The sequence below is a fragment of the Malus sylvestris genome, chromosome 17 (assembly GCF_916048215.2).
Source record: "Malus sylvestris chromosome 17, drMalSylv7.2, whole genome shotgun sequence".
Lineage (NCBI taxonomy): Eukaryota > Viridiplantae > Streptophyta > Magnoliopsida > Rosales > Rosaceae > Malus > Malus sylvestris.
The window spans coordinates 904,445-922,340 of record NC_062276.1 but is presented as its reverse complement, the minus strand read 5'-3'; the positions used below and the strand labels follow the sequence as shown (position 1 = coordinate 922,340).

Genomic DNA, 17,896 nt, shown 5'->3' with positions numbered 1-17,896 from the left:
GTGAATTATAGAAAAACACTTCAAATGATTTTGGAAATATTTCTTAACTTTTTTTAAAAACATTTTCAGTTATTTTAAAAGTATTTCCAAATGAGCCTTACATTATTTGGTATCAAAACGATAATTTATTACTTTGGTTCACGAAGAGCAACTGGGCTGTAAAGGGATGGTGCATTGTTCTACCCTTACGGATAATCACAAGTTCACAACATCTCAACGAATCATCTTTTAAGATAAACTTGGTCAAAAGTTCAAAAGTTGGTCTTGTTCCAAAATCTACAGATATGGTTATTTGCTTTCCATGGAACTGCTTTATGCATTATATTTTGCACAAATCATCCTTTAAATTAACCATGGGCTATTTCGTGGTTCCGAACGAATTCCAGACTTGTATTTTACATGATATATTATAGGTTCAATTTCTAGCGTGTGTGGATTACACGATAGTAGCCAGAGGAGGGCTAAATGCCTCAGTGAGTCTTCCTAGCTCCACACAATAATAGTCAGGAAAAGATTGAAATGCCTATGTGAGTATTCCCAACTTATTAAGAAAAATCCTTTAAATTAACATACACTGTTGTGGATGTGGAATCTCCAAGTTGCTTTTTTTAGGGTCCCAAACAAATGACATATATAATTGTAAAGCAAAAGTTTATCATGTTATGCAAACTGCACTTGGGATTGACCGAATGAGATGCCAAATCCAAACACGAAGAAATTCAAATTCCAAAGGCAAAAGCCAAAACCCTACAACATGCCTTCCTCTTCCTCTTTGTCTGGCCCAACGACAGCATACAACCATTAACAACGCTCCAACTTCTATGCCCCTTTTTAGGCGCTCAAGTGGGATCTCCACAGTGGAAACCTACCTCCACAAGTACGACTTTCAAGACTAAATATTCTCCACCTAAAATTGGTGTGGTTTCTTATTGCCATTCAGTTATTGACTGATACGTGTTTATAAACTTAACTTTTTTTAATTTTGTTGTCATAAACTTAGTATGCGTCAAACAATAAGAGATTAGGGTCACATGGAGGCCACACCTATATTTTGGGTTCAGAATATTTGATCTCACAACTTCCAGGACGTTTATTGTGACTGAATCTTAAGTCAATAACACGTAACATTGCATGAGTTATTTAAAATGACCTCAACACTTCATAAGTACATATATCTTCTCTAGTAAAAGCGGAGAGAGGCATATTGGCGAGCGTGTGTAGAAAATGGAACCTACCGCCATAGGAAGTATGTCTAGACTTGTTCTAGTGCGTTATTGACTTAAAATGTCACAATAAATAAGTTTCTCTACCACCACACACCACACAATATGACGGCAGCATAAGAAGATAGTTTTGGGTTCAGAAAATTTGAACTCGCCTCTTTATACTAATCATGGCTTAATTATAATTATAATAATTTGCAATCAGAGTTTCATGGGATTCTAAAAGTGTACAGCTTTGCAGAGCACGTGCTGGTGGGACTGGGATCACCTCCGGATCTCAGCCTCCGGAGCAATCGAGCAAAACATCCCATCCTTCCTTTTTCATCTTACCTTGTTTTGCGTGAGAATTTTTAATATTAAAATTTATTTCTGACCACGTGATCAAAAATGGAAGGATGAGATGCTTTGCTCAGTTTGCTCCGGAGGTGATCCCAGTCCGTGCTGTGGCTGTGGCTGTGCAACTTGCTCCAACGGTCCGATTGCCCTACCACTTCCCTCCTTACTTTTTTACACTAAATGCTCCACTTTAACTTTAACTCTCAATTTCAGAACCTGTGACCTTTCCACGTACTTACTGTTATTTTTTTACTAAATTGCCCATTTAAACTCGTTTAGGCATATAACGTTGCGTGATTAGTTTGATATACTGTAACACGCCATTATTGTTTGATTAGCTTAATGAGATTGTCTAGTTTGCCCAATGTATAGTATACTTTAAGATGGATGCTAAGCCGCATATTTAACGTTTCATTCACTTTTTCTTTAAATGAAACATTTCATTCATACGGTGAGTATCATACACTGAGAGACATAATGAAATTTACGTTGACTTGATATACTGTCACAATAAGCAGGGACAGTTTGGTCATATCAAGCACCTATCAAATAGCAGTATGGCACCACCGAGAGAGGGAAAAACCATGTGGTGCCGCTACTGCAATTACCAGCGGAATGTTAGGCAGTTCACGAGAATCAACGAACTGCATTTTCCAGGACACCAATAATTAAAAGAACCCAAAGTTTTTCTATTAATTTACGGATTTGGTGCCATTTTTCCTCAACCTTCGAGCCTTTGCCTTTCCACTTGCATTTCTGTCCCTCAGACAAAAATCGGCCCCATTAATGGCGGTTTGTCAGTTTCTACTCTCACAGAACAACCAGAAGTAAATGCTTCGACGCTGTCCTGTACGGTCTTCTCCAACTACCATTCCACCATTTCTTCTCTACACAAACATTCACTGACCAAGAACATCACTGTGGGAGCTGCTCTTTAATGGTGTTTTTGGTACTTCCAACTCTCAAGGTTTGTCTCTTCTTCCTCCTACCTTATCTGCATTTTATTTCTCTCCCCATTTTTTCTTCTGGGTTGTGCTTTTTTCTCTGTTTTTTTCCGGAAAATTTCTTAAAGATGCTTCCTTTGAATGCTTAATCCTTGTTTTTCACATGGGTTTTTAACTTTTTAACCAACTTGTTCAATCATTCAACATTATCCAGGAAAAAGGAAACTTGCCGAGTGAAATTTGCATGGAGGGATCACAGAATTTTGGGCACTGAGGAACTTTCATGAAACTTTGAGAGTAACAGAAAGCTTAGAATTTAGGAGTCGAGCTGTAAGAATTTTTACCGCAATGAGATATTTTTACTTGTTAGTTTCAGTAATTGTGTCATGGGTTTTGTTCCTTCCAAGAACCCATGAATTGCAAACCTCTCAGAGCCAGGTGTTGTTGCAGTTGAGGAAGCATTTAGAGTACCCTCCCTCATTAGAAATTTGGGGAAATTACAGTGGAGACCTCTGTAACCTGTCTTCCACTGCTCATGTGAGCATTTCATGCCAGGGCAATTCAGTCACTGAGCTCAAAATTATGGGAGATTATAAGCTTGTTAATGTGAGTGGTTTCAATGGATTTGCAATTCCCAACCAGACACTGTCTGAGAATTTTGAGATTGATTCTTTTTTCACCACATTGTCAAGGTTGCCTAGTTTGAGGGTTCTTAGCTTAGTGTCTTTGGGGCTTTGGGGTCCGCTTCCTGATAAGATTCATCGGTTATCTTCGCTTGAAGTCTTGGACTTGAGCTCAAATTTCATGTTTGGTTCCATTCCGGCGAAAATATCCAGAATTGTGAAACTTCAGACCCTAACACTGGAGAGCAATTATTTCAATGAAACTGTCCCTGAGTGGTTGGACTCGTTGTCGAATCTCACTGTTTTGAGCTTAAAGAACAATCGTTTGAAGGGCAAGTTTCCTTCTTCGTTATGCAGAATCAAGACACTCACTGTCATTGCTTTGTCTCACAATGAGCTCTCTGGAAAGTTACCTGATATGGCTACTTTAAGCAGCCTGCATGTCTTGGACTTGAGAGAAAATCAATTAGATTCCGAACTACCAAGGATGCCAAAAGCGTTGGTTACAGCTCTTCTTAGCAAGAACTCATTCTCCGGAAAGATTCCTGCACAATTTGGTGATTTGGGTCAGCTTCAGCACCTTGATCTCTCATTCAATTATCTTACCGGAGCACCGCCCTCTGCTTTGTTCTCTTTGTCAAACATCAGTTATCTGAATTTAGCATCCAATACGCTGAGCGGAGCATTCCCAGACAAGCTAAATTGTGGTGGAAAACTTGGGTTTGTTGATATTTCTAATAACAAGTTCATAGGTGATCTTCCGTCTTGCCTAGGCAGTCCTTCAGATGAGAGAGTTGTTCAACTGAACGGAAATTGTCTGTCAGTTGATTCTCGACACCAGCATCAGGTTTCATACTGCAGAGAAGCTCTTGCAAGGAGCAAACAATCTAGGGGAAGAGGAACTGTCGTGCTAGTTGCTGTTATCGCTGGAGCTGTTCTTGTTTTACTACTTTTGGTATTTGGGGTTCTTTTCTTTTGTCGAAGATACCGTTCTAGAAGGACGGTTGAGCACAACATATTTGCAAAGGCCGTGCCAGATAATTCACCAAATGGTTATTGCTCTGAACTCGTCGCAAACGCAAGTAAGTTATAACCAATCAGGCTATACTTTGTTATTATTTCTGTTGCCCCAAACACAAGGCATGACATTTCATAACGAATAATGCATATCAAATTTCTGCTCTGAAATCTATGAATACAGACAACAATCATGTTTGAGTAGCTACGAAACTTAAGATGGTAACATTTGTATTGTACCCTTTGTAGGATTCATATCTCAAGCAGCGAAGTTAGACACACACGGTGCCCCAGCGAGTCGTATATTTTCGCTTGAACAGTTGAAGGAAGCAACAGACAACTTCGATTCATCTATGTTTATGGGTGAAGGCTCCATGGGAAAGGTACCCTTCTGGTTTAGAAATGCTGTAGATATAATAGTTTGCTTGAAACATCCAATTTTTTAACTATCAAGCTCAAAACTATGAGTAGTAACCGGGATAGGAGTTTAATGGGCTTGGAATTATTTAGTGATCACTTAGGTGCGTTTGGTACGCAGACGGGACGGGACGGAACGAAGGTGTAATTTTTGAAAAAGACATGGGGTATATTTGTCTTAAAATGGTAAAACATTGTGTTCCACAGACGTGGAACAAACCCGTTCCAGGGGGGAGGTGGGACGCAAAAACACCCAAAATCTGTCCCGTGGAACAGCCCGTTCCACCCATTTTTGGCGTACCAAACGCGGGACGGAACGCCTCGTCCCGTTCCGTCCCGTCCCGTCCCACGTACCAAACGCACCCTTAAGCTCTCCGGATTCTTGATTTTGACCTGTTATTTTCATTCTTTTGCTTTCAGCTTTACAAGGGAAGGTTGGAAAATGGGACCTATGTTGCAATCCGATCTCTCACTATATTGAAGAAATATTCAATTCAAAACCTTAAAGTTCGGCTGGATTTGCTCTCCAAGCTTCATCATCCACACTTGGCTGGCCTATTGGGTTATTGCATCGACACTGGTGGACACGATGATTCCAGTGGCAACAGAATCTTCCTTGTGAATGAATTTGTCTCTGGTGGGAACTACCGTACCTATCTGTCAGGTCAGTATTTGCATGTGTGCATGGAAGCGTATTTTTAAAGTTTATCATAGGGTTTGTATGGAATTCTCTCAAATTCTAACCAAGCTGTGCGCATATGTGTAGAAAACTATCCGGAGAAGGTTCTCAAGTGGTCTGATAGATTGGCAATTCTCATGGGAGTTGCGAAGGCCGTGGACTTTCTTCACACCGGGGTTATTCCAGGTTGCTTCAACAACCGACTGAAAACAAACAATATATTGCTTGATGAGCATCGGATCGCAAAGTTGAGTGACTATGGAATGTCCATCATCACAGATGAAAGTGAAAAACTCGTGGCATGTTTCTTCACTCATTTTACTTTTCGACTTTGCATTCGTAAGTACAGTTCCAAGTTATTCTGATGCCGTTCTATTTCTTCTGCAGGCAAAGGGAGAAGGCCCGAAAACAAAATCGTGGTAAGAATGTAACCTATTGTCTACAAAGTAGCTTTCCAGCAGATTACTGCAGTTTTAACAATTCAAAAGTTGAGTATAATAGTTAGTTTTGTTGTTCCTTTTTGCAGGAATAAAACAAATATGGAGGGTGATGTTTACAACTTCGGATTTATCCTACTCGAATCACTGGTTGGGCCTATCGTGAGCGGAAAAGGGGAAACATTTCTGCTAAATGAAATGGTACGCCAAAGTAAAGTTTCGATTTTTGTAGAATAACATTCGAAATGTTTCATGTGGAACTGTAATTTTGATGTGTGTTGTGATGAACCGAAAATGCAGGCATCGTTTGGCAGCCAAGATGGTCGAAGAAGAATTGTGGACCCGATTGTGTTGACGACTTGCTCGCAAGAGTCTTTATCGATCGTGGTATCCATAACAAAAAAATGCATATCTCCAGAAGTGGCAGCTCGTCCCTCGTTCGAGGATGTTCTTTGGAACTTGCAGTATGCAGCTCAAGTGCAAGCCACTGCTGATAGTGATCAGAAATCCGATTCTACGTCGTAAGACTCCTCCTAGTCAGTTGTGACCTTACAGCCTATGCGACAGCTGAGAAGCGAGATCACGTTAACATGTGGCAGTATGATGGTCACATTGAGAAATTTCTCCGAGAGGCAGGATTGTAAAGATAAACTAGGTAGTAGGCCTGCATTTGGGCTGCGTTTCTTCACTGTTGGCTGCGTAGCCGTGTGAAAATGTAGAGGTTGTTGATTGCTAGGTTTGGGCTTTTCATTAGTACAAATAATAGTGAGTCGTGAAGTTTGATATTCCAGAGTATGGGGCTCTGGTCCTTGGGGTGATATGTAAGCTTGCAATTTTTTTACGACTTATTAACGCAACACGAAATGATACGAAAATAAGTTTCAAGGCAACTTGCTAACGAATCGGGTCATTATCGGGACGAATCGGGTCATTATCGGGTTACTCATTAAGAATCCATTTATGAGTCAAGTTGTTATAGAATTATTTGTTAAGAACCTGATAAAATATATTTTAATAAGATATATTTTGTCAGATCTAGTCATTAGTAATGTCAATTTCTTACATGACTCGTTAATCTGACACGAAAATAATGAACCGTTTGGGTCAATATCGGATCACAAGTTAAGAACCGATTAAGATAATAAGTTTGACACGACACAACCCGTTAAGATAACATGTATGAAACAATAACGACAAACACAATCCATTTGCCAATCCTAGTGATATGAGCTAAAGTTGGTATACAAAAACAAGCAGATTTGTAACTCAATTAGTTACGAACACCCACAACTAAACACGAGGTCATCTTGTTATCTTCTCGGTCCCCGAACATTGCTTGTATCAAGGAAAAAAAAGGAGTCGGTATATATTAATATGGTAATCATAGATGCACGCTAATTACTAAAGAAAGGTGATTGTTAATTGTATGATTAAGTTAATCAAGGTGGGGAATTAAACAAAATTAAAAAAAAAAACAATGGTGGTTCTCACGTTACAAGGACAGGTGAACAATTTCTCCGCTCACGTGCTTTGCTTTCTTATTTCAAAAGAAATCTGCAGAACTGTGTGAAGAGGTAATGTGGTGTGGGATACTTACAAAATAAGATAAGGAAGATAAAGAATTCGATTAAAAAAAATAAAATAATAATAATAAAGAATTTGAATTTAATTTTCATGCACATTGTTGTTTAACAAATTCGATTCTCGTCTGACTTTATTTAATAAAAAAAATTAGACATAAAGAGAAGTATGCATGAAAAGAAAAAAGAGGGTTATATCTGTTCGAGAATATGATCTTATATGAGTCAAATGACAAAGTAATATTTTGACAAAAAAAAAAATTGACAAAATAATATATAATTTCCGAGAGTTTACACTTCTAATATCATCGATGCATTTTCTGATAAAACTCAACACTTAGTAATAGGTGGTTAAGTTGGAATAATAACTGTGATATTGGTGGTAGACAATGCTTGGGCTTAGGCCTGACAATTTATTGCACGACACGTTAACCCGATACGAACGATGAAATAATAAGTTTCGGGTCAACCCTTTAACACGTATGGTCGTTATCGAGTTATTTGCTAAAAACCCGATAAGATATTGTTTGCCATATCTAAACATTAAACATGACAAATTCTTGCATGACTCGTTAACCTGACATGACCCATTAACGAATTGGGTCGTCATTGGGTCACATGTTAAAAGTCGTTAAGAAATTGAATTTAACACGATTCGCCCTCTTAAGATAACAAGTACGACATGAAAACGATATGAACACGACAACCACGACTCTTTTGTCAGGTCTGCTTCGAATCATTATCTTACTCTAAATCATATCAAACTTTATGAAAAATCATTATGAGATTATTAGAATATTAAATATGAGAATCCAACCAAAGGTTGGTTGTCTTCCCCAACCTTAATTATAAAATTTGACTACCTTGAAGTGGACAATGTGTTCTTGGTAAAAGTGGACATTTCAACCTACTCCTAACTTAGCTCCTCCTCCTTCTCTAGATACTATATATTAATATGCCTTGTAGCATAATATGCTTACATTTTAAGCACATACAAACTTGATTCCATTACCAGAGGAAGTAGGTAGTTTGATGACAGACAGACAGGTAAAGGGTCCAATTCCAGCTCCAGTTTTATGATACTTACGTACAGATGATCACTTATTTGCGTAGGCAGTTTGGCTGATCTGTCAGTTGTAAAATTACGCTCGCTATGAACATGTTATAAATCGTAACTCCAATTTTTTTTTATCAAACTTCTGCAATCCAAGACAAGACCATAGAGATGATGATTAAGGCTAGGAGAACTATAAACGAGAGAGACCACTAAAGCAGAATCAACCTCCACATAAGAAGTTTCTAGCTTTAGTTATTTTCAACCCATAAAACAAAACCCAAAAATCAGCACAGAGAACTTTCCAAACTCCTTTTTCTAGCAACAAGACCAATGAGCCAGTTACCATGCCAATCTCTAATTCATCCTCCACTTCCAATCCAGACAATCAATTCACCATCAATAGTATGTCAATATCATTATTCTAAAAATAACATATCAATATACACTTATTTTTTAAAGAACAAACGTTATGCACACACAATTTTAATTCTTACTCTCAAATTCGGTGGTCCGTGGCCCAAACAAAAAATGTAACGGCTATTCTGATGGGAGCGCGGGGTCCATTATCTCGCGGGTTGTGTTTTGACGACTTGACCGATAAGTATCCGATGGCAACAGCAGTGTGTCGGCGAGTACAAGCCAGCCAAGCAACAAAAGCGCGGGCATCACCACGACAAAAGTCTTCGCATGCATTTCAAGCTCGGATCCAACTGAGTCAGCGCCCAAGTCAAACTTTCTTTCCGCGCGACGGTTGCACACGCTCTCCGAGTTCCAACGACGAGTTGTAATTTATTAGGTGAGAGGAGCATTTCAGCAGCGCCGTCGCAATCAGCCAACGTTGAAACGACAACGACCGTCCAGACACCGAACCACATCCCCGCCAGCACGACGTCGTTTCATCACCTCTTTGGACAGAAATAATAAATTTTCTCGGGCTTATAAAAATAAGATAAACTGTGAACAATTATTTTAGTTGAAATTGATTTTCTGAACTATCTTCTTGGTAGATTAATCCCTTGAATTATTTAAAATAAGTTAATTGACTCTTTATCGGTAAATTCTATCCACTATTTTGGAAATTCAAAGGAAAATTAGTCATTCCTTCATCAATTCTTACTTGTCAATTATAACCAACAATGTAATTGTAACATGTGAAAACAAAATAATGTGTTATGATAATGTGAGATAATTCGTTATGTAAAAGTTTGGTTTTTTATGTTTTCTCATTATGCTATATATTTTTGAATTATTTTGTATCATGTGTCAAAATTTTATTGGTGGTTATATCTGACAAATAACAATTAATAATGAAATGACTTATTTACCCTTGAATTTGACAGATCTGATTTCGCAATCTAACCACAATGGGTTAATTGACTAATTTTAAATAATTCAGGGGATTAATTTACCAAAAAAAATATTTTAAAGGGTTAATTTCAAAACCTCAATTTATCCATAAAAATATATTATTTTATTTAATTTTTTTGGAAATTCCCAAATCGCTGCTGTCAGCTTCACCTTTTTCAACATCCGCACTATTTTAAATTCGTAATCAGCTGGACACTCACTCTCACCACCGTCCGTAGAACGATTCGTCTCTCTCGTCTCGCTCCCACGCATTTCTCCAATTTTTGGCCACTGAATTAAATTTACTGGTAAATGATCTTTATTTTTCTTAATTATTCATCTAATTTTTTAATCAATTTTTCATTTGCTTCTGATAATCTGCAATTTTATTGATTTTTGTTTAATTTGATGGCGTACATTGTGATAAATCTGTTTGCTTTGAGCTTGCGTGAGTTTGGAGTATGTGGATCGGATGCTTAAGAAGCAAATTTAGGAAATATTTTAGTAGCTGAGCTCAGTTTTTGATTTTTGAGCTGTTTTTGTGCTAATTAGAGTCGCATTTTTCTTAAAAAATTATTAATTTCCATCTTTTGAGTGTCGGCGGCGTTCGATATTCAATGAGTTTGGCTTCCATCAAGCATTACCTTTTTGGTCATCCGTTCTAGTTGTGGAAACAGTCTCTTTGTAAAGTAAGTGTAATGCCTTGGACGATAGACGTTTCCTCCAACCCTCGCTATGTGAGGAGCACTGTTGGCTTGGGTCGTCCTTTTTTATTACCTTTTTGGTGACGAATGAAATATTTTTCTAACCTTAATTCCTAATTTATTGCCATTTTTTGTGAAATATATTTATGCATTATTGTTATTATTTTTCCTAATGATGCTTATTGTTGTGGTTGGTGAGCTCAGTTTGTGATTTTTGAGCTCTTTTTTGCCAATTTCAGTCACTTTTTTCATTAAAAATTAATGTTCTTTAATCTTTCTAGTGTTGGCGTTTGATCTTCAATGAGTTTGTTTTCCATCAGATGTAACAGTTTTATTCATATTTTTGACATTTAGGAATGCTAAACTCGTAATTTTGTTGCTGATTGAAATGATTTTCTGGTTTTGTTTGTATCTCAAGTGTGTGGAGTATAAAGCTTTGTGAATGTGAATTCTTGAACACATTGGAGAAAAGTCTGCTGTGTGTTTCTGCAACAATGGGTCTAGGAGTAAAAGCCAAGAGCCGTCGGGGCAGCACGGTTCAAATTGATTATCACATTCATATTCAGGATATTAAGCCTTGGCCCCCATCACAGTCGCTCAGATCACTTCGTACTGTGTTGATTCAGTGGGAAAATGGTGACCGCAATTCGGGGACCACCAGCCCTGTTGTCCCCTCAATTGGGTCCGTTGTTGGTGAGGGAAAAATTGAATTCAATCAGTCTTTCAGGTTACCGGTGACTCTGCTAAGAGATATGTCAGTTAAAGGTGGTGGTGGTAGTGATACATTTCAAAAGAATTTGTTAGAGTTACATTTGTATGAGCCTCGGAGGGACAACCCTAAAGGCCAGTTGTTGGCCACTGCCATTATAGATTTAGCAGATCATGGTATCGTGAAGGAGACCATAAGCGTTACCGCTCCAATGAACAGTAAGAGGAACTATAGGAACACTGATCAACCAGTTTTGTATATCAAGATTCAGCCTGTTGTGAAGGGCCGCACTAGCTCCTCATCTAGGGGTAGCTTGTCGAGAGGAGTATCACTGGACAATGCTGGCAGTGAATCTGTTTCGGCCTTGATGAATGAGGAATATGTTGAGGAAGTGGAAGTTGCCTCTTTCACTGATGATGATGTTTCCTCGCACTCGTCTCAAACAATATCTTCCACTTTAGAAACAAATCGCACTATGTATCCTCGAAAACAAGAGGTAATGATTCACCTAGTTTTTATTTTTTCTGTTTTGGATGGAAAGTTGTCACTGTGACCGCTAAAATGATAATATACTAATATGTCATTTAACAATTCCGCATTGGATTGCAGATGGGACAAGAGACGGGGCTTCATAGCACTGAAGGTGATAACGAGAAACAGGCCTTACACTCAAAACTAGGACTCGAAAAACCAAATTTAACGGCTCAGAATGCACTACATGAATATATGAAGGGAAGTTCATCATGCTCATCATCAATCGACCTATCTTCTGACCCTGGAAGCCCAGTAAATGGTAATGCTTCAGTAGCCAACTCTCCCAGCTCAATTTCAAGAATCCTAAAAACTGTTGGTGCAGAGGCTTCTCCATCAGCATCTTTTAATGGAAAGGCCAGCATGGGAAGCAATGGCCATGATCACTTAGCTCACGATGTTAATGATAAGGTTGTTGATGGCAGGGGTTGCCTGGAGGCTGCAGTTAGTGATGATAGTTCTACTGAGGACAACGAAAGAAAGCAACAAGAAGAAAATGGAGATGGAAGACAAAGTTTTGATGAGGAAAAGCATTCTTGGGAAAGTGAATCATCCATTGCGCATGAGGCTAATGGAAAGGAAATTCCTATCGGCACGAAGGAAAATATGAAGCATGTTAAGTCTGTTAGGTCACCGATTGACTCGGCTAAGAATGCATTAACTGGTATTCAGGGAGAAGCACAGAATGGTGCAGGTATTGTAAGAAAAGATGCTAAAGTATATCCTAGGGATTCAAGAAGTGTGATCTTAGAAAGCAAAATCCATCAGATGGAAAACAGAATTAAGTTGCTTGAGGGAGAATTGAGAGAAGCTGCGGCTGTTGAGGCTGCCCTTTATTCAGTAGTTGCTGAGCATGGAAGTTCCATGAGTAAGGTCCATGCTCCAGCTCGGCGCCTTTCTAGGCTGTATCTTCATGCTTGCAAAGAAAGTTCCCGTTTTAGGAGGGCCAGTGCAGCTAAAAGTATTGTCTCAGGACTAGTTTTGGTTGCAAAAGCGTGTGGGAATGATGTCCCAAGGTACGTTCTAGAGGTGCTTATTTTCTGCATTTTCTTTGTCTTATTTACAGTCATGTTGCCTTTGAGATTGATCCCTTGAAGCAAAAGTTTCCAGAGCTCGTTAGATTTCAATCGTTAAGTGTGAACTTTTAACAAATTGGTGGAACTTTGGTATTTGAAAATCAGGGTACTGAATGAAGATCCAAAGAAGAACTGCATATATGAATTACATGAATTAAGTTTTCATGTTTGTTTGATGCACTTGTTCATTTTCCTTCTCTCTCTGATTGCAGACTAACATACTGGCTGTCAAATTCTATCGTGTTGAGAACAATAGTAAGCCAGGTTGCTGGTGAATCAAAATTACCTATGTTGGCAGGGCCTTCTATTGACAGGAATGGTGCTGGAAAAGTAAAAAATAATGTACCGTCTTCAATTAAATGGAAGGCTCCATCTTCTGGGAAGAAAGAAGGAATGAAGCTCTTGAATGGAAGTTTTGGTGACTGTGAGAACCCGCAAACCTTTATGTCTACACTGGAGAAGATTGAATCGTGGATCTTTTCACGGATAGTTGAATCTATCTGGTGGCAGGTCATAGAATAACTCTTTTCCTCTGTATTTCCGCATTGAATTTTCTTCAAATCTAGAATTTCAAAACTATCTTATCGAATGAATTTCATGAGGTCTTGTGTCTGATTCTTTCACTGTTATATTTTCAGACTTTGACTCCCCATATGCAGTCTGTCGCTGTGAAGGCAAATAGTGAAGGTGCCGATTCTGGGTCGAGGAAAAAGTATAAAAGGACATCTAGTTCAATTGATCAAGAGCGAATTAACTTTTCATTAGACCTTTGGAAGAAGGCTTTCAGGGATGCTTGTGAAAGACTCTGTCCAGTACGAGCTGAGGGACATGAGTGTGGCTGCTTGCCTTTGTTGGCGAGATTGGTATATCCATATATCACAGATATTTCCATCATTACGTATTGATATTAATAAATATCTTTTTTTTCTTCGAAGATATCTGAATCTTGTGAATAGCAATCTCGCAGGATGATTTTGTTTCATATGTTTTTTTTAACAAACGGTAGTGTTAGTGTGTTAAATTGTTAGTTGTTAGGGGGGAGGGGGCTCGGTGGGGATTGAACCCGCACCAGGGTGCATAGGCATGATTGCTTTCCGCCACTGCAGTAAAGTGCCATCTGCTGTTTCATATGTTATTGATCGATGCAAATTTCTCTCCTTTAAATTTGGCATTGTAATTGCATGATATCTCTGCCACTGTCATGTGTTTAGGTAATGGAACAATCTGTTGCTAGACTAGATGTGGCAATGTTCAATGCTATTCTTCGCGAATCTTCTGATGAGATCCCAACTGATCCGGTGTCCGATCCCATTAGTGATTTGAAGGTTCTTCCAATTCCAGCTGGGAAATCAAGTTTTGGGGCTGGTGCACAACTGAAGAGTGCGGTAAGCCTTATTCATGAATCTCTCTAGGCAAAAGTATATACGTGTGCACTAAATCTTTGATTCAAATCAGATAGTTATGTGCATTGGACTGAAAGCCATATAGAACAAAACACTTCCGAGTTCCATCAAATTCGCATCCTGTACTTCATAATCCCTGAGTCTCATTATTCTGGGTGTACCTCGTCAAATTTGCATCTCTCTTATGTTATATGTAAGGAATACTAACTTCTTTTTTTCTCCATTTATGGTCATGGTTATCAGATTGGGAACTGGTCAAGATGGCTAACTGACCTATTTGGTATGGACGATGATGACTCACTTGAAGATGTCAATGACGAGAGACAAGATAAATCGTTCAAGTCTTTCCATCTCCTTAACGCATTGAGTGATCTCATGATGCTCCCGAAGGACTTGCTCTTAAGTAAATCCATCAGAAAAGAGGTTCGGCACAATTCTCAGACCTTTCAATCAGACTCTGAGCATTTTTCAGTTCTTATTCATGGTGCTTGGATTTTGTTTTGAAGGTATGCCCTGCATTTTCTGCACCACTGATCAAGAGGATTCTCGACACTTTTGTCCCGGATGAATTTTACACCGACCCAATTCCAGGCGTAGTGCTTCAAGCCCTGGAATCTGAGGTAATCATCCATTTCAAAACAATTTCTTTCGAGGAGCTGCATGTTTCTGGTGAATTTGTATTTTGTAGTTACAATCATAAGAAGCATGCAGTCTCTATTAAATCAAAACCAATTTTGGTCTCTTTTGTTGTAAAATAGGACGCTCTTGAGGCTGGGGAGGACACTGTCACAAACGTCCCCTACACCGGAGCTGGTACAGTCTATTTGCCACCCTCAACAGCTTCCGTTGCGAGTATTATCGGAGAGGTTGGAGGCCAATCACAGCTGAGAAGAAGTGGGTCTTCGGTGCTCAGAAAATCATACACCAGTGATGATGAGCTTGATGAACTGAACTCACCCTTGGCCTCAATCTTCATCGATTCTTCCCGGTCTTCGCCTGTTGCAACGAAGCCCAGCTGGGTATCAAAGGGAAATGGCAATCAAACTGCTGTCAGATATGAACTCCTCCGGGAAGTTTGGACGAACAGCGAGTAGCTGTAATATATAGAAATATGTCCACGATTCACAAGTATACACAGATGAATAATTTGTTTCTGTTCCTCAATGGAGTTTGTAAATCCGTGCTCCAGTTTTGGTCACAACATTGTATCTTTGATATCGCTGTACAAAAATAACGGAAAACGCTGAAATTCAAGTGGTTAAGAGTGTCTTTTGTGATCGAATTCTAGTAGAGAAAGTGTTCAATTTTATTCTTTTAGACGAAAAAACGCCGGGGGATTTTTCATGTCTCTCTCAATACATTACAAACTTGTAGCTCTCGTGCTGCAAGCCACGGGTGACAAAAATAACACTTACAGGATCAAAACTAAGTTGGAACATTCAACGCTCATGAATTCCAACCAAACTCTGTAACTCTCACATCTTAAATATATACTTAATACTCCCGGAATGCAACCGATAAGGAAAGCCGGAAAAGACACAGATGAAGTGTAATCACGCGGTGAGCTTCTGGGAAGAACTGACAGCGTTTATATGCTGAAGATGTAACGCAGCCAACAGCCCTTGCCAGGTTTCTCCGGGCGCAGCTTTGACCTGAAAATCAATGAGTTTGTTCTGTTTTCTGTAGTAATCTTCCAGCGACTTGGTCTGAGATAAGAGAGAAACAGATTACTACCCATTTTTCGATGATTTCCTTGTCCTAACTAACAATTTTCGATGGAAATAAACAAACATATAAAACAGAACAAAGTCGAAATCATCAAATAGATGTAGACAGAGAACAATGGCAATACCTGGTCTGCATCAGCAGGTGAAGATTTCAGAAGTTCTTCCTTTGGCTGCAGATTCAGATTTCGAACGGAGTTGCCCATGCTAAGATATTCTCGGCAAGCAGAGAAGTTTCGGGTTCCTAGATTGTTCTTCACCAAGTGCTCATTTGAGCACTTGAAATTCACCACTAAATCAATCTCGGCAATTTGGTCAACAATCTCCTGTAACAAGCAAAACAATGTCTCCATCAAAACGAACAAATTCAAATTTCCCACAGAAATTACAAAAATTCTCCGGAAATCATGCCGCGGTTTAGTTTCCCTCAAGACTTAATTAAAAGTTTGTAACCAGTTCTATTTGCGTACATTGCAAATTTCCCGAAATTCTAATCACAAACCATTAAGTAAAATTCTGATCTTGTCATAGAAGTTAAAACTCACAGCTTGAGTTCTTGTTCGAGGAATCCCATCGAGAATGAATCCGTTTTCGCCGCGATAGTATCCTTCTTCCAACCTCTTCGACAACAATGCAAATATCACTTCGTCCGGAACAAGCTTCCCTTCATTGACTGCATTCGCAATCTAAATTACCACCAAAAAATAAATAAAAAATCAAATTTCTTCCCAAAAAATGGGAAAAATAATATTTTTACACCAGAAAATCCTAATTCTTGCAAAAGAAATTTAATTGAGAAAGAAAACAATGAAATTAACCTGCTTGTAGAGAGAAGAGCGAGGATTGAGCTCCTGGCGGACGAGGGATCCCATAGAAATGTGCGGAACTTCCAGAAGCTTCGAGAGCCTCTCGGCGTACAAGTGCTTCTTCGCGCCTCTGTCTCCGATCAGCACCCACTGCACACCTCTCCCCGGGACCCGCCCGTCCGAGTCCAGCATCCGATTTCGAGTCGCCTTCCTCCGTTCCTCCTCTTCATCCTGATCGTCGTAGTAATAGTCGTCGTCGTACTGCAGCTGAGCCACTGCGGATCCGTAGGCTCGGCGCTCCAGATTCCCGAGGCTCCGGCGCGTGATCTGGGATGCAACTACTTGGAGGCGGCTGAGAACGGCCATGGTGGCGGCCGGCGAACTCACTTTCTCTAGGGTTTTAGAGGGAGAGAAGGAGGAAGAGAGAGAAAGTTCGGGGTTTTTGTTGATGTCAAAAGCAGTGGAGGCCAATTATGCCACCGACTCTATTTACTCTTTGATTACGGTGTGGGTGCGGATCACATGTATCATGTGCACAGTTTATCATGCACTATCTACGTGTCAGTATCCTACTGGATGATTTCACTAGTTAGTGCTCTAGGACCCTAGGTAACGAAATGGGAGAGACACGTTTCAAATATATATGGTCAAGGACTCCAGAGATGGTGGAGGGTCGTTGCCTGGGTGCCACGTGGGTGATAGCCTCTGGTCAATTCTTTCCATTGGACTAGAATTGCTTTGTGTTGGCCACGGGTCTATTCCTTCTTTCATACTCACGGGCATTTGATTAACTGCAACTTACCGGATTTGAATCAATCCTATTCGGATCTATAGATCCTCACATTTTAATTATTTATTGTATATTGTATGATAAAAAATTATTTGATTTTTTTATTTAAAATTAATCGAACATAGTATATTGTACAATATACTATGAATAAATAGAATTTGAGAATCCTACAATATACTATGAATGACTAGGATTTTGTCGGATCTATTGGATTCTGACGAAAACTAATCGTACAATATACTATGAATGACTAGGATTTGAGAATCCTTATGATCTCCACAAAGTAGATTGGATTCTCTTCCCAATTTATAAGCCTAAGGGGTAAATTTAGTACAAAATAAAATTAACTTTAGGTGGAGTTATCGGATCTATTTAAACAAGAGTGGTGATTTGCTTACTCTAATGTCTTATTTCCCCACCCATCTTATATTTACACTCACCATAAAAAGTGAAAAAATACATCAACTCTTTTCCCACTCACCATTATTTCCAA

The 17,896-nt window shown here is 39.1% G+C and overlaps 3 protein-coding genes across 3 annotated transcripts; 2 read left to right on the top strand and 1 right to left on the bottom strand.

Moving 5' to 3' along the window:
- The first annotated feature begins 2,132 nt into the window (after positions 1-2,132).
- Positions 2,133-6,566, top strand: LOC126609549 (probable inactive leucine-rich repeat receptor-like protein kinase At3g03770). Its single transcript, XM_050277395.1, has 8 exons — positions 2,133-2,526; positions 2,718-4,208; positions 4,393-4,526; positions 4,981-5,224; positions 5,327-5,538; positions 5,627-5,658; positions 5,766-5,877; positions 5,977-6,566. The coding sequence occupies exons 2-8, from the start codon at positions 2,852-2,854 to the stop codon at positions 6,199-6,201; spliced, it is 2,316 nt and encodes a 771-aa protein (XP_050133352.1). The 5' UTR covers positions 2,133-2,526; positions 2,718-2,851; the 3' UTR covers positions 6,202-6,566.
- Positions 6,567-9,805: 3,239 nt separating this feature from the next.
- LOC126610953 (uncharacterized) lies at positions 9,806-15,390 on the top strand. Its single transcript, XM_050279124.1, has 9 exons — positions 9,806-9,968; positions 10,783-11,569; positions 11,683-12,620; positions 12,893-13,190; positions 13,319-13,543; positions 13,892-14,065; positions 14,327-14,506; positions 14,590-14,703; positions 14,842-15,390. Exons 2-9 carry the CDS (start codon positions 10,859-10,861, stop codon positions 15,175-15,177), a joined length of 2,976 nt encoding a protein of 991 aa, XP_050135081.1. The 5' UTR covers positions 9,806-9,968; positions 10,783-10,858; the 3' UTR covers positions 15,178-15,390.
- On the bottom strand, positions 15,353-17,088 carry LOC126610954 (probable adenylate kinase 7, mitochondrial). The gene is made up of 4 exons (XM_050279125.1): positions 16,626-17,088; positions 16,353-16,493; positions 15,936-16,133; positions 15,353-15,789 (listed from the first exon to the last, which is right to left on the bottom strand). The coding sequence occupies exons 1-4, from the start codon at positions 16,977-16,979 to the stop codon at positions 15,637-15,639; spliced, it is 846 nt and encodes a 281-aa protein (XP_050135082.1). The 5' UTR covers positions 16,980-17,088; the 3' UTR covers positions 15,353-15,636.
- Positions 17,089-17,896: the final 808 nt, after the last annotated feature.

Coding starts and splice junctions, on each gene's coding strand:
- LOC126609549 (XM_050277395.1), top strand. CDS start 2,852: ATGAGATATTTTTACTTGTTAGTTTCAGTAATTGTGTCATGGGTTTTG. Junction 4,527..4,980: donor GTGAAGGCTCCATGGGAAAG/GTACCCTTCTGG, acceptor TTTTGCTTTCAG/CTTTACAAGGGAAGGTTGGA. Junction 5,878..5,976: donor CATTTCTGCTAAATGAAATG/GTACGCCAAAGT, acceptor CCGAAAATGCAG/GCATCGTTTGGCAGCCAAGA.
- LOC126610953 (XM_050279124.1), top strand. CDS start 10,859: ATGGGTCTAGGAGTAAAAGCCAAGAGCCGTCGGGGCAGCACGGTTCAA. Junction 11,570..11,682: donor TGTATCCTCGAAAACAAGAG/GTAATGATTCAC, acceptor ATTGGATTGCAG/ATGGGACAAGAGACGGGGCT. Junction 14,066..14,326: donor GTGCACAACTGAAGAGTGCG/GTAAGCCTTATT, acceptor CATGGTTATCAG/ATTGGGAACTGGTCAAGATG.
- LOC126610954 (XM_050279125.1), bottom strand. CDS start 16,979: ATGGCCGTTCTCAGCCGCCTCCAAGTAGTTGCATCCCAGATCACGCGC. Junction 16,494..16,625: donor GCTCTTCTCTCTACAAGCAG/GTTAATTTCATT, acceptor GTGGTAATTTAG/ATTGCGAATGCAGTCAATGA. Junction 16,134..16,352: donor CTCGAACAAGAACTCAAGCT/GTGAGTTTTAAC, acceptor TGCTTGTTACAG/GAGATTGTTGACCAAATTGC.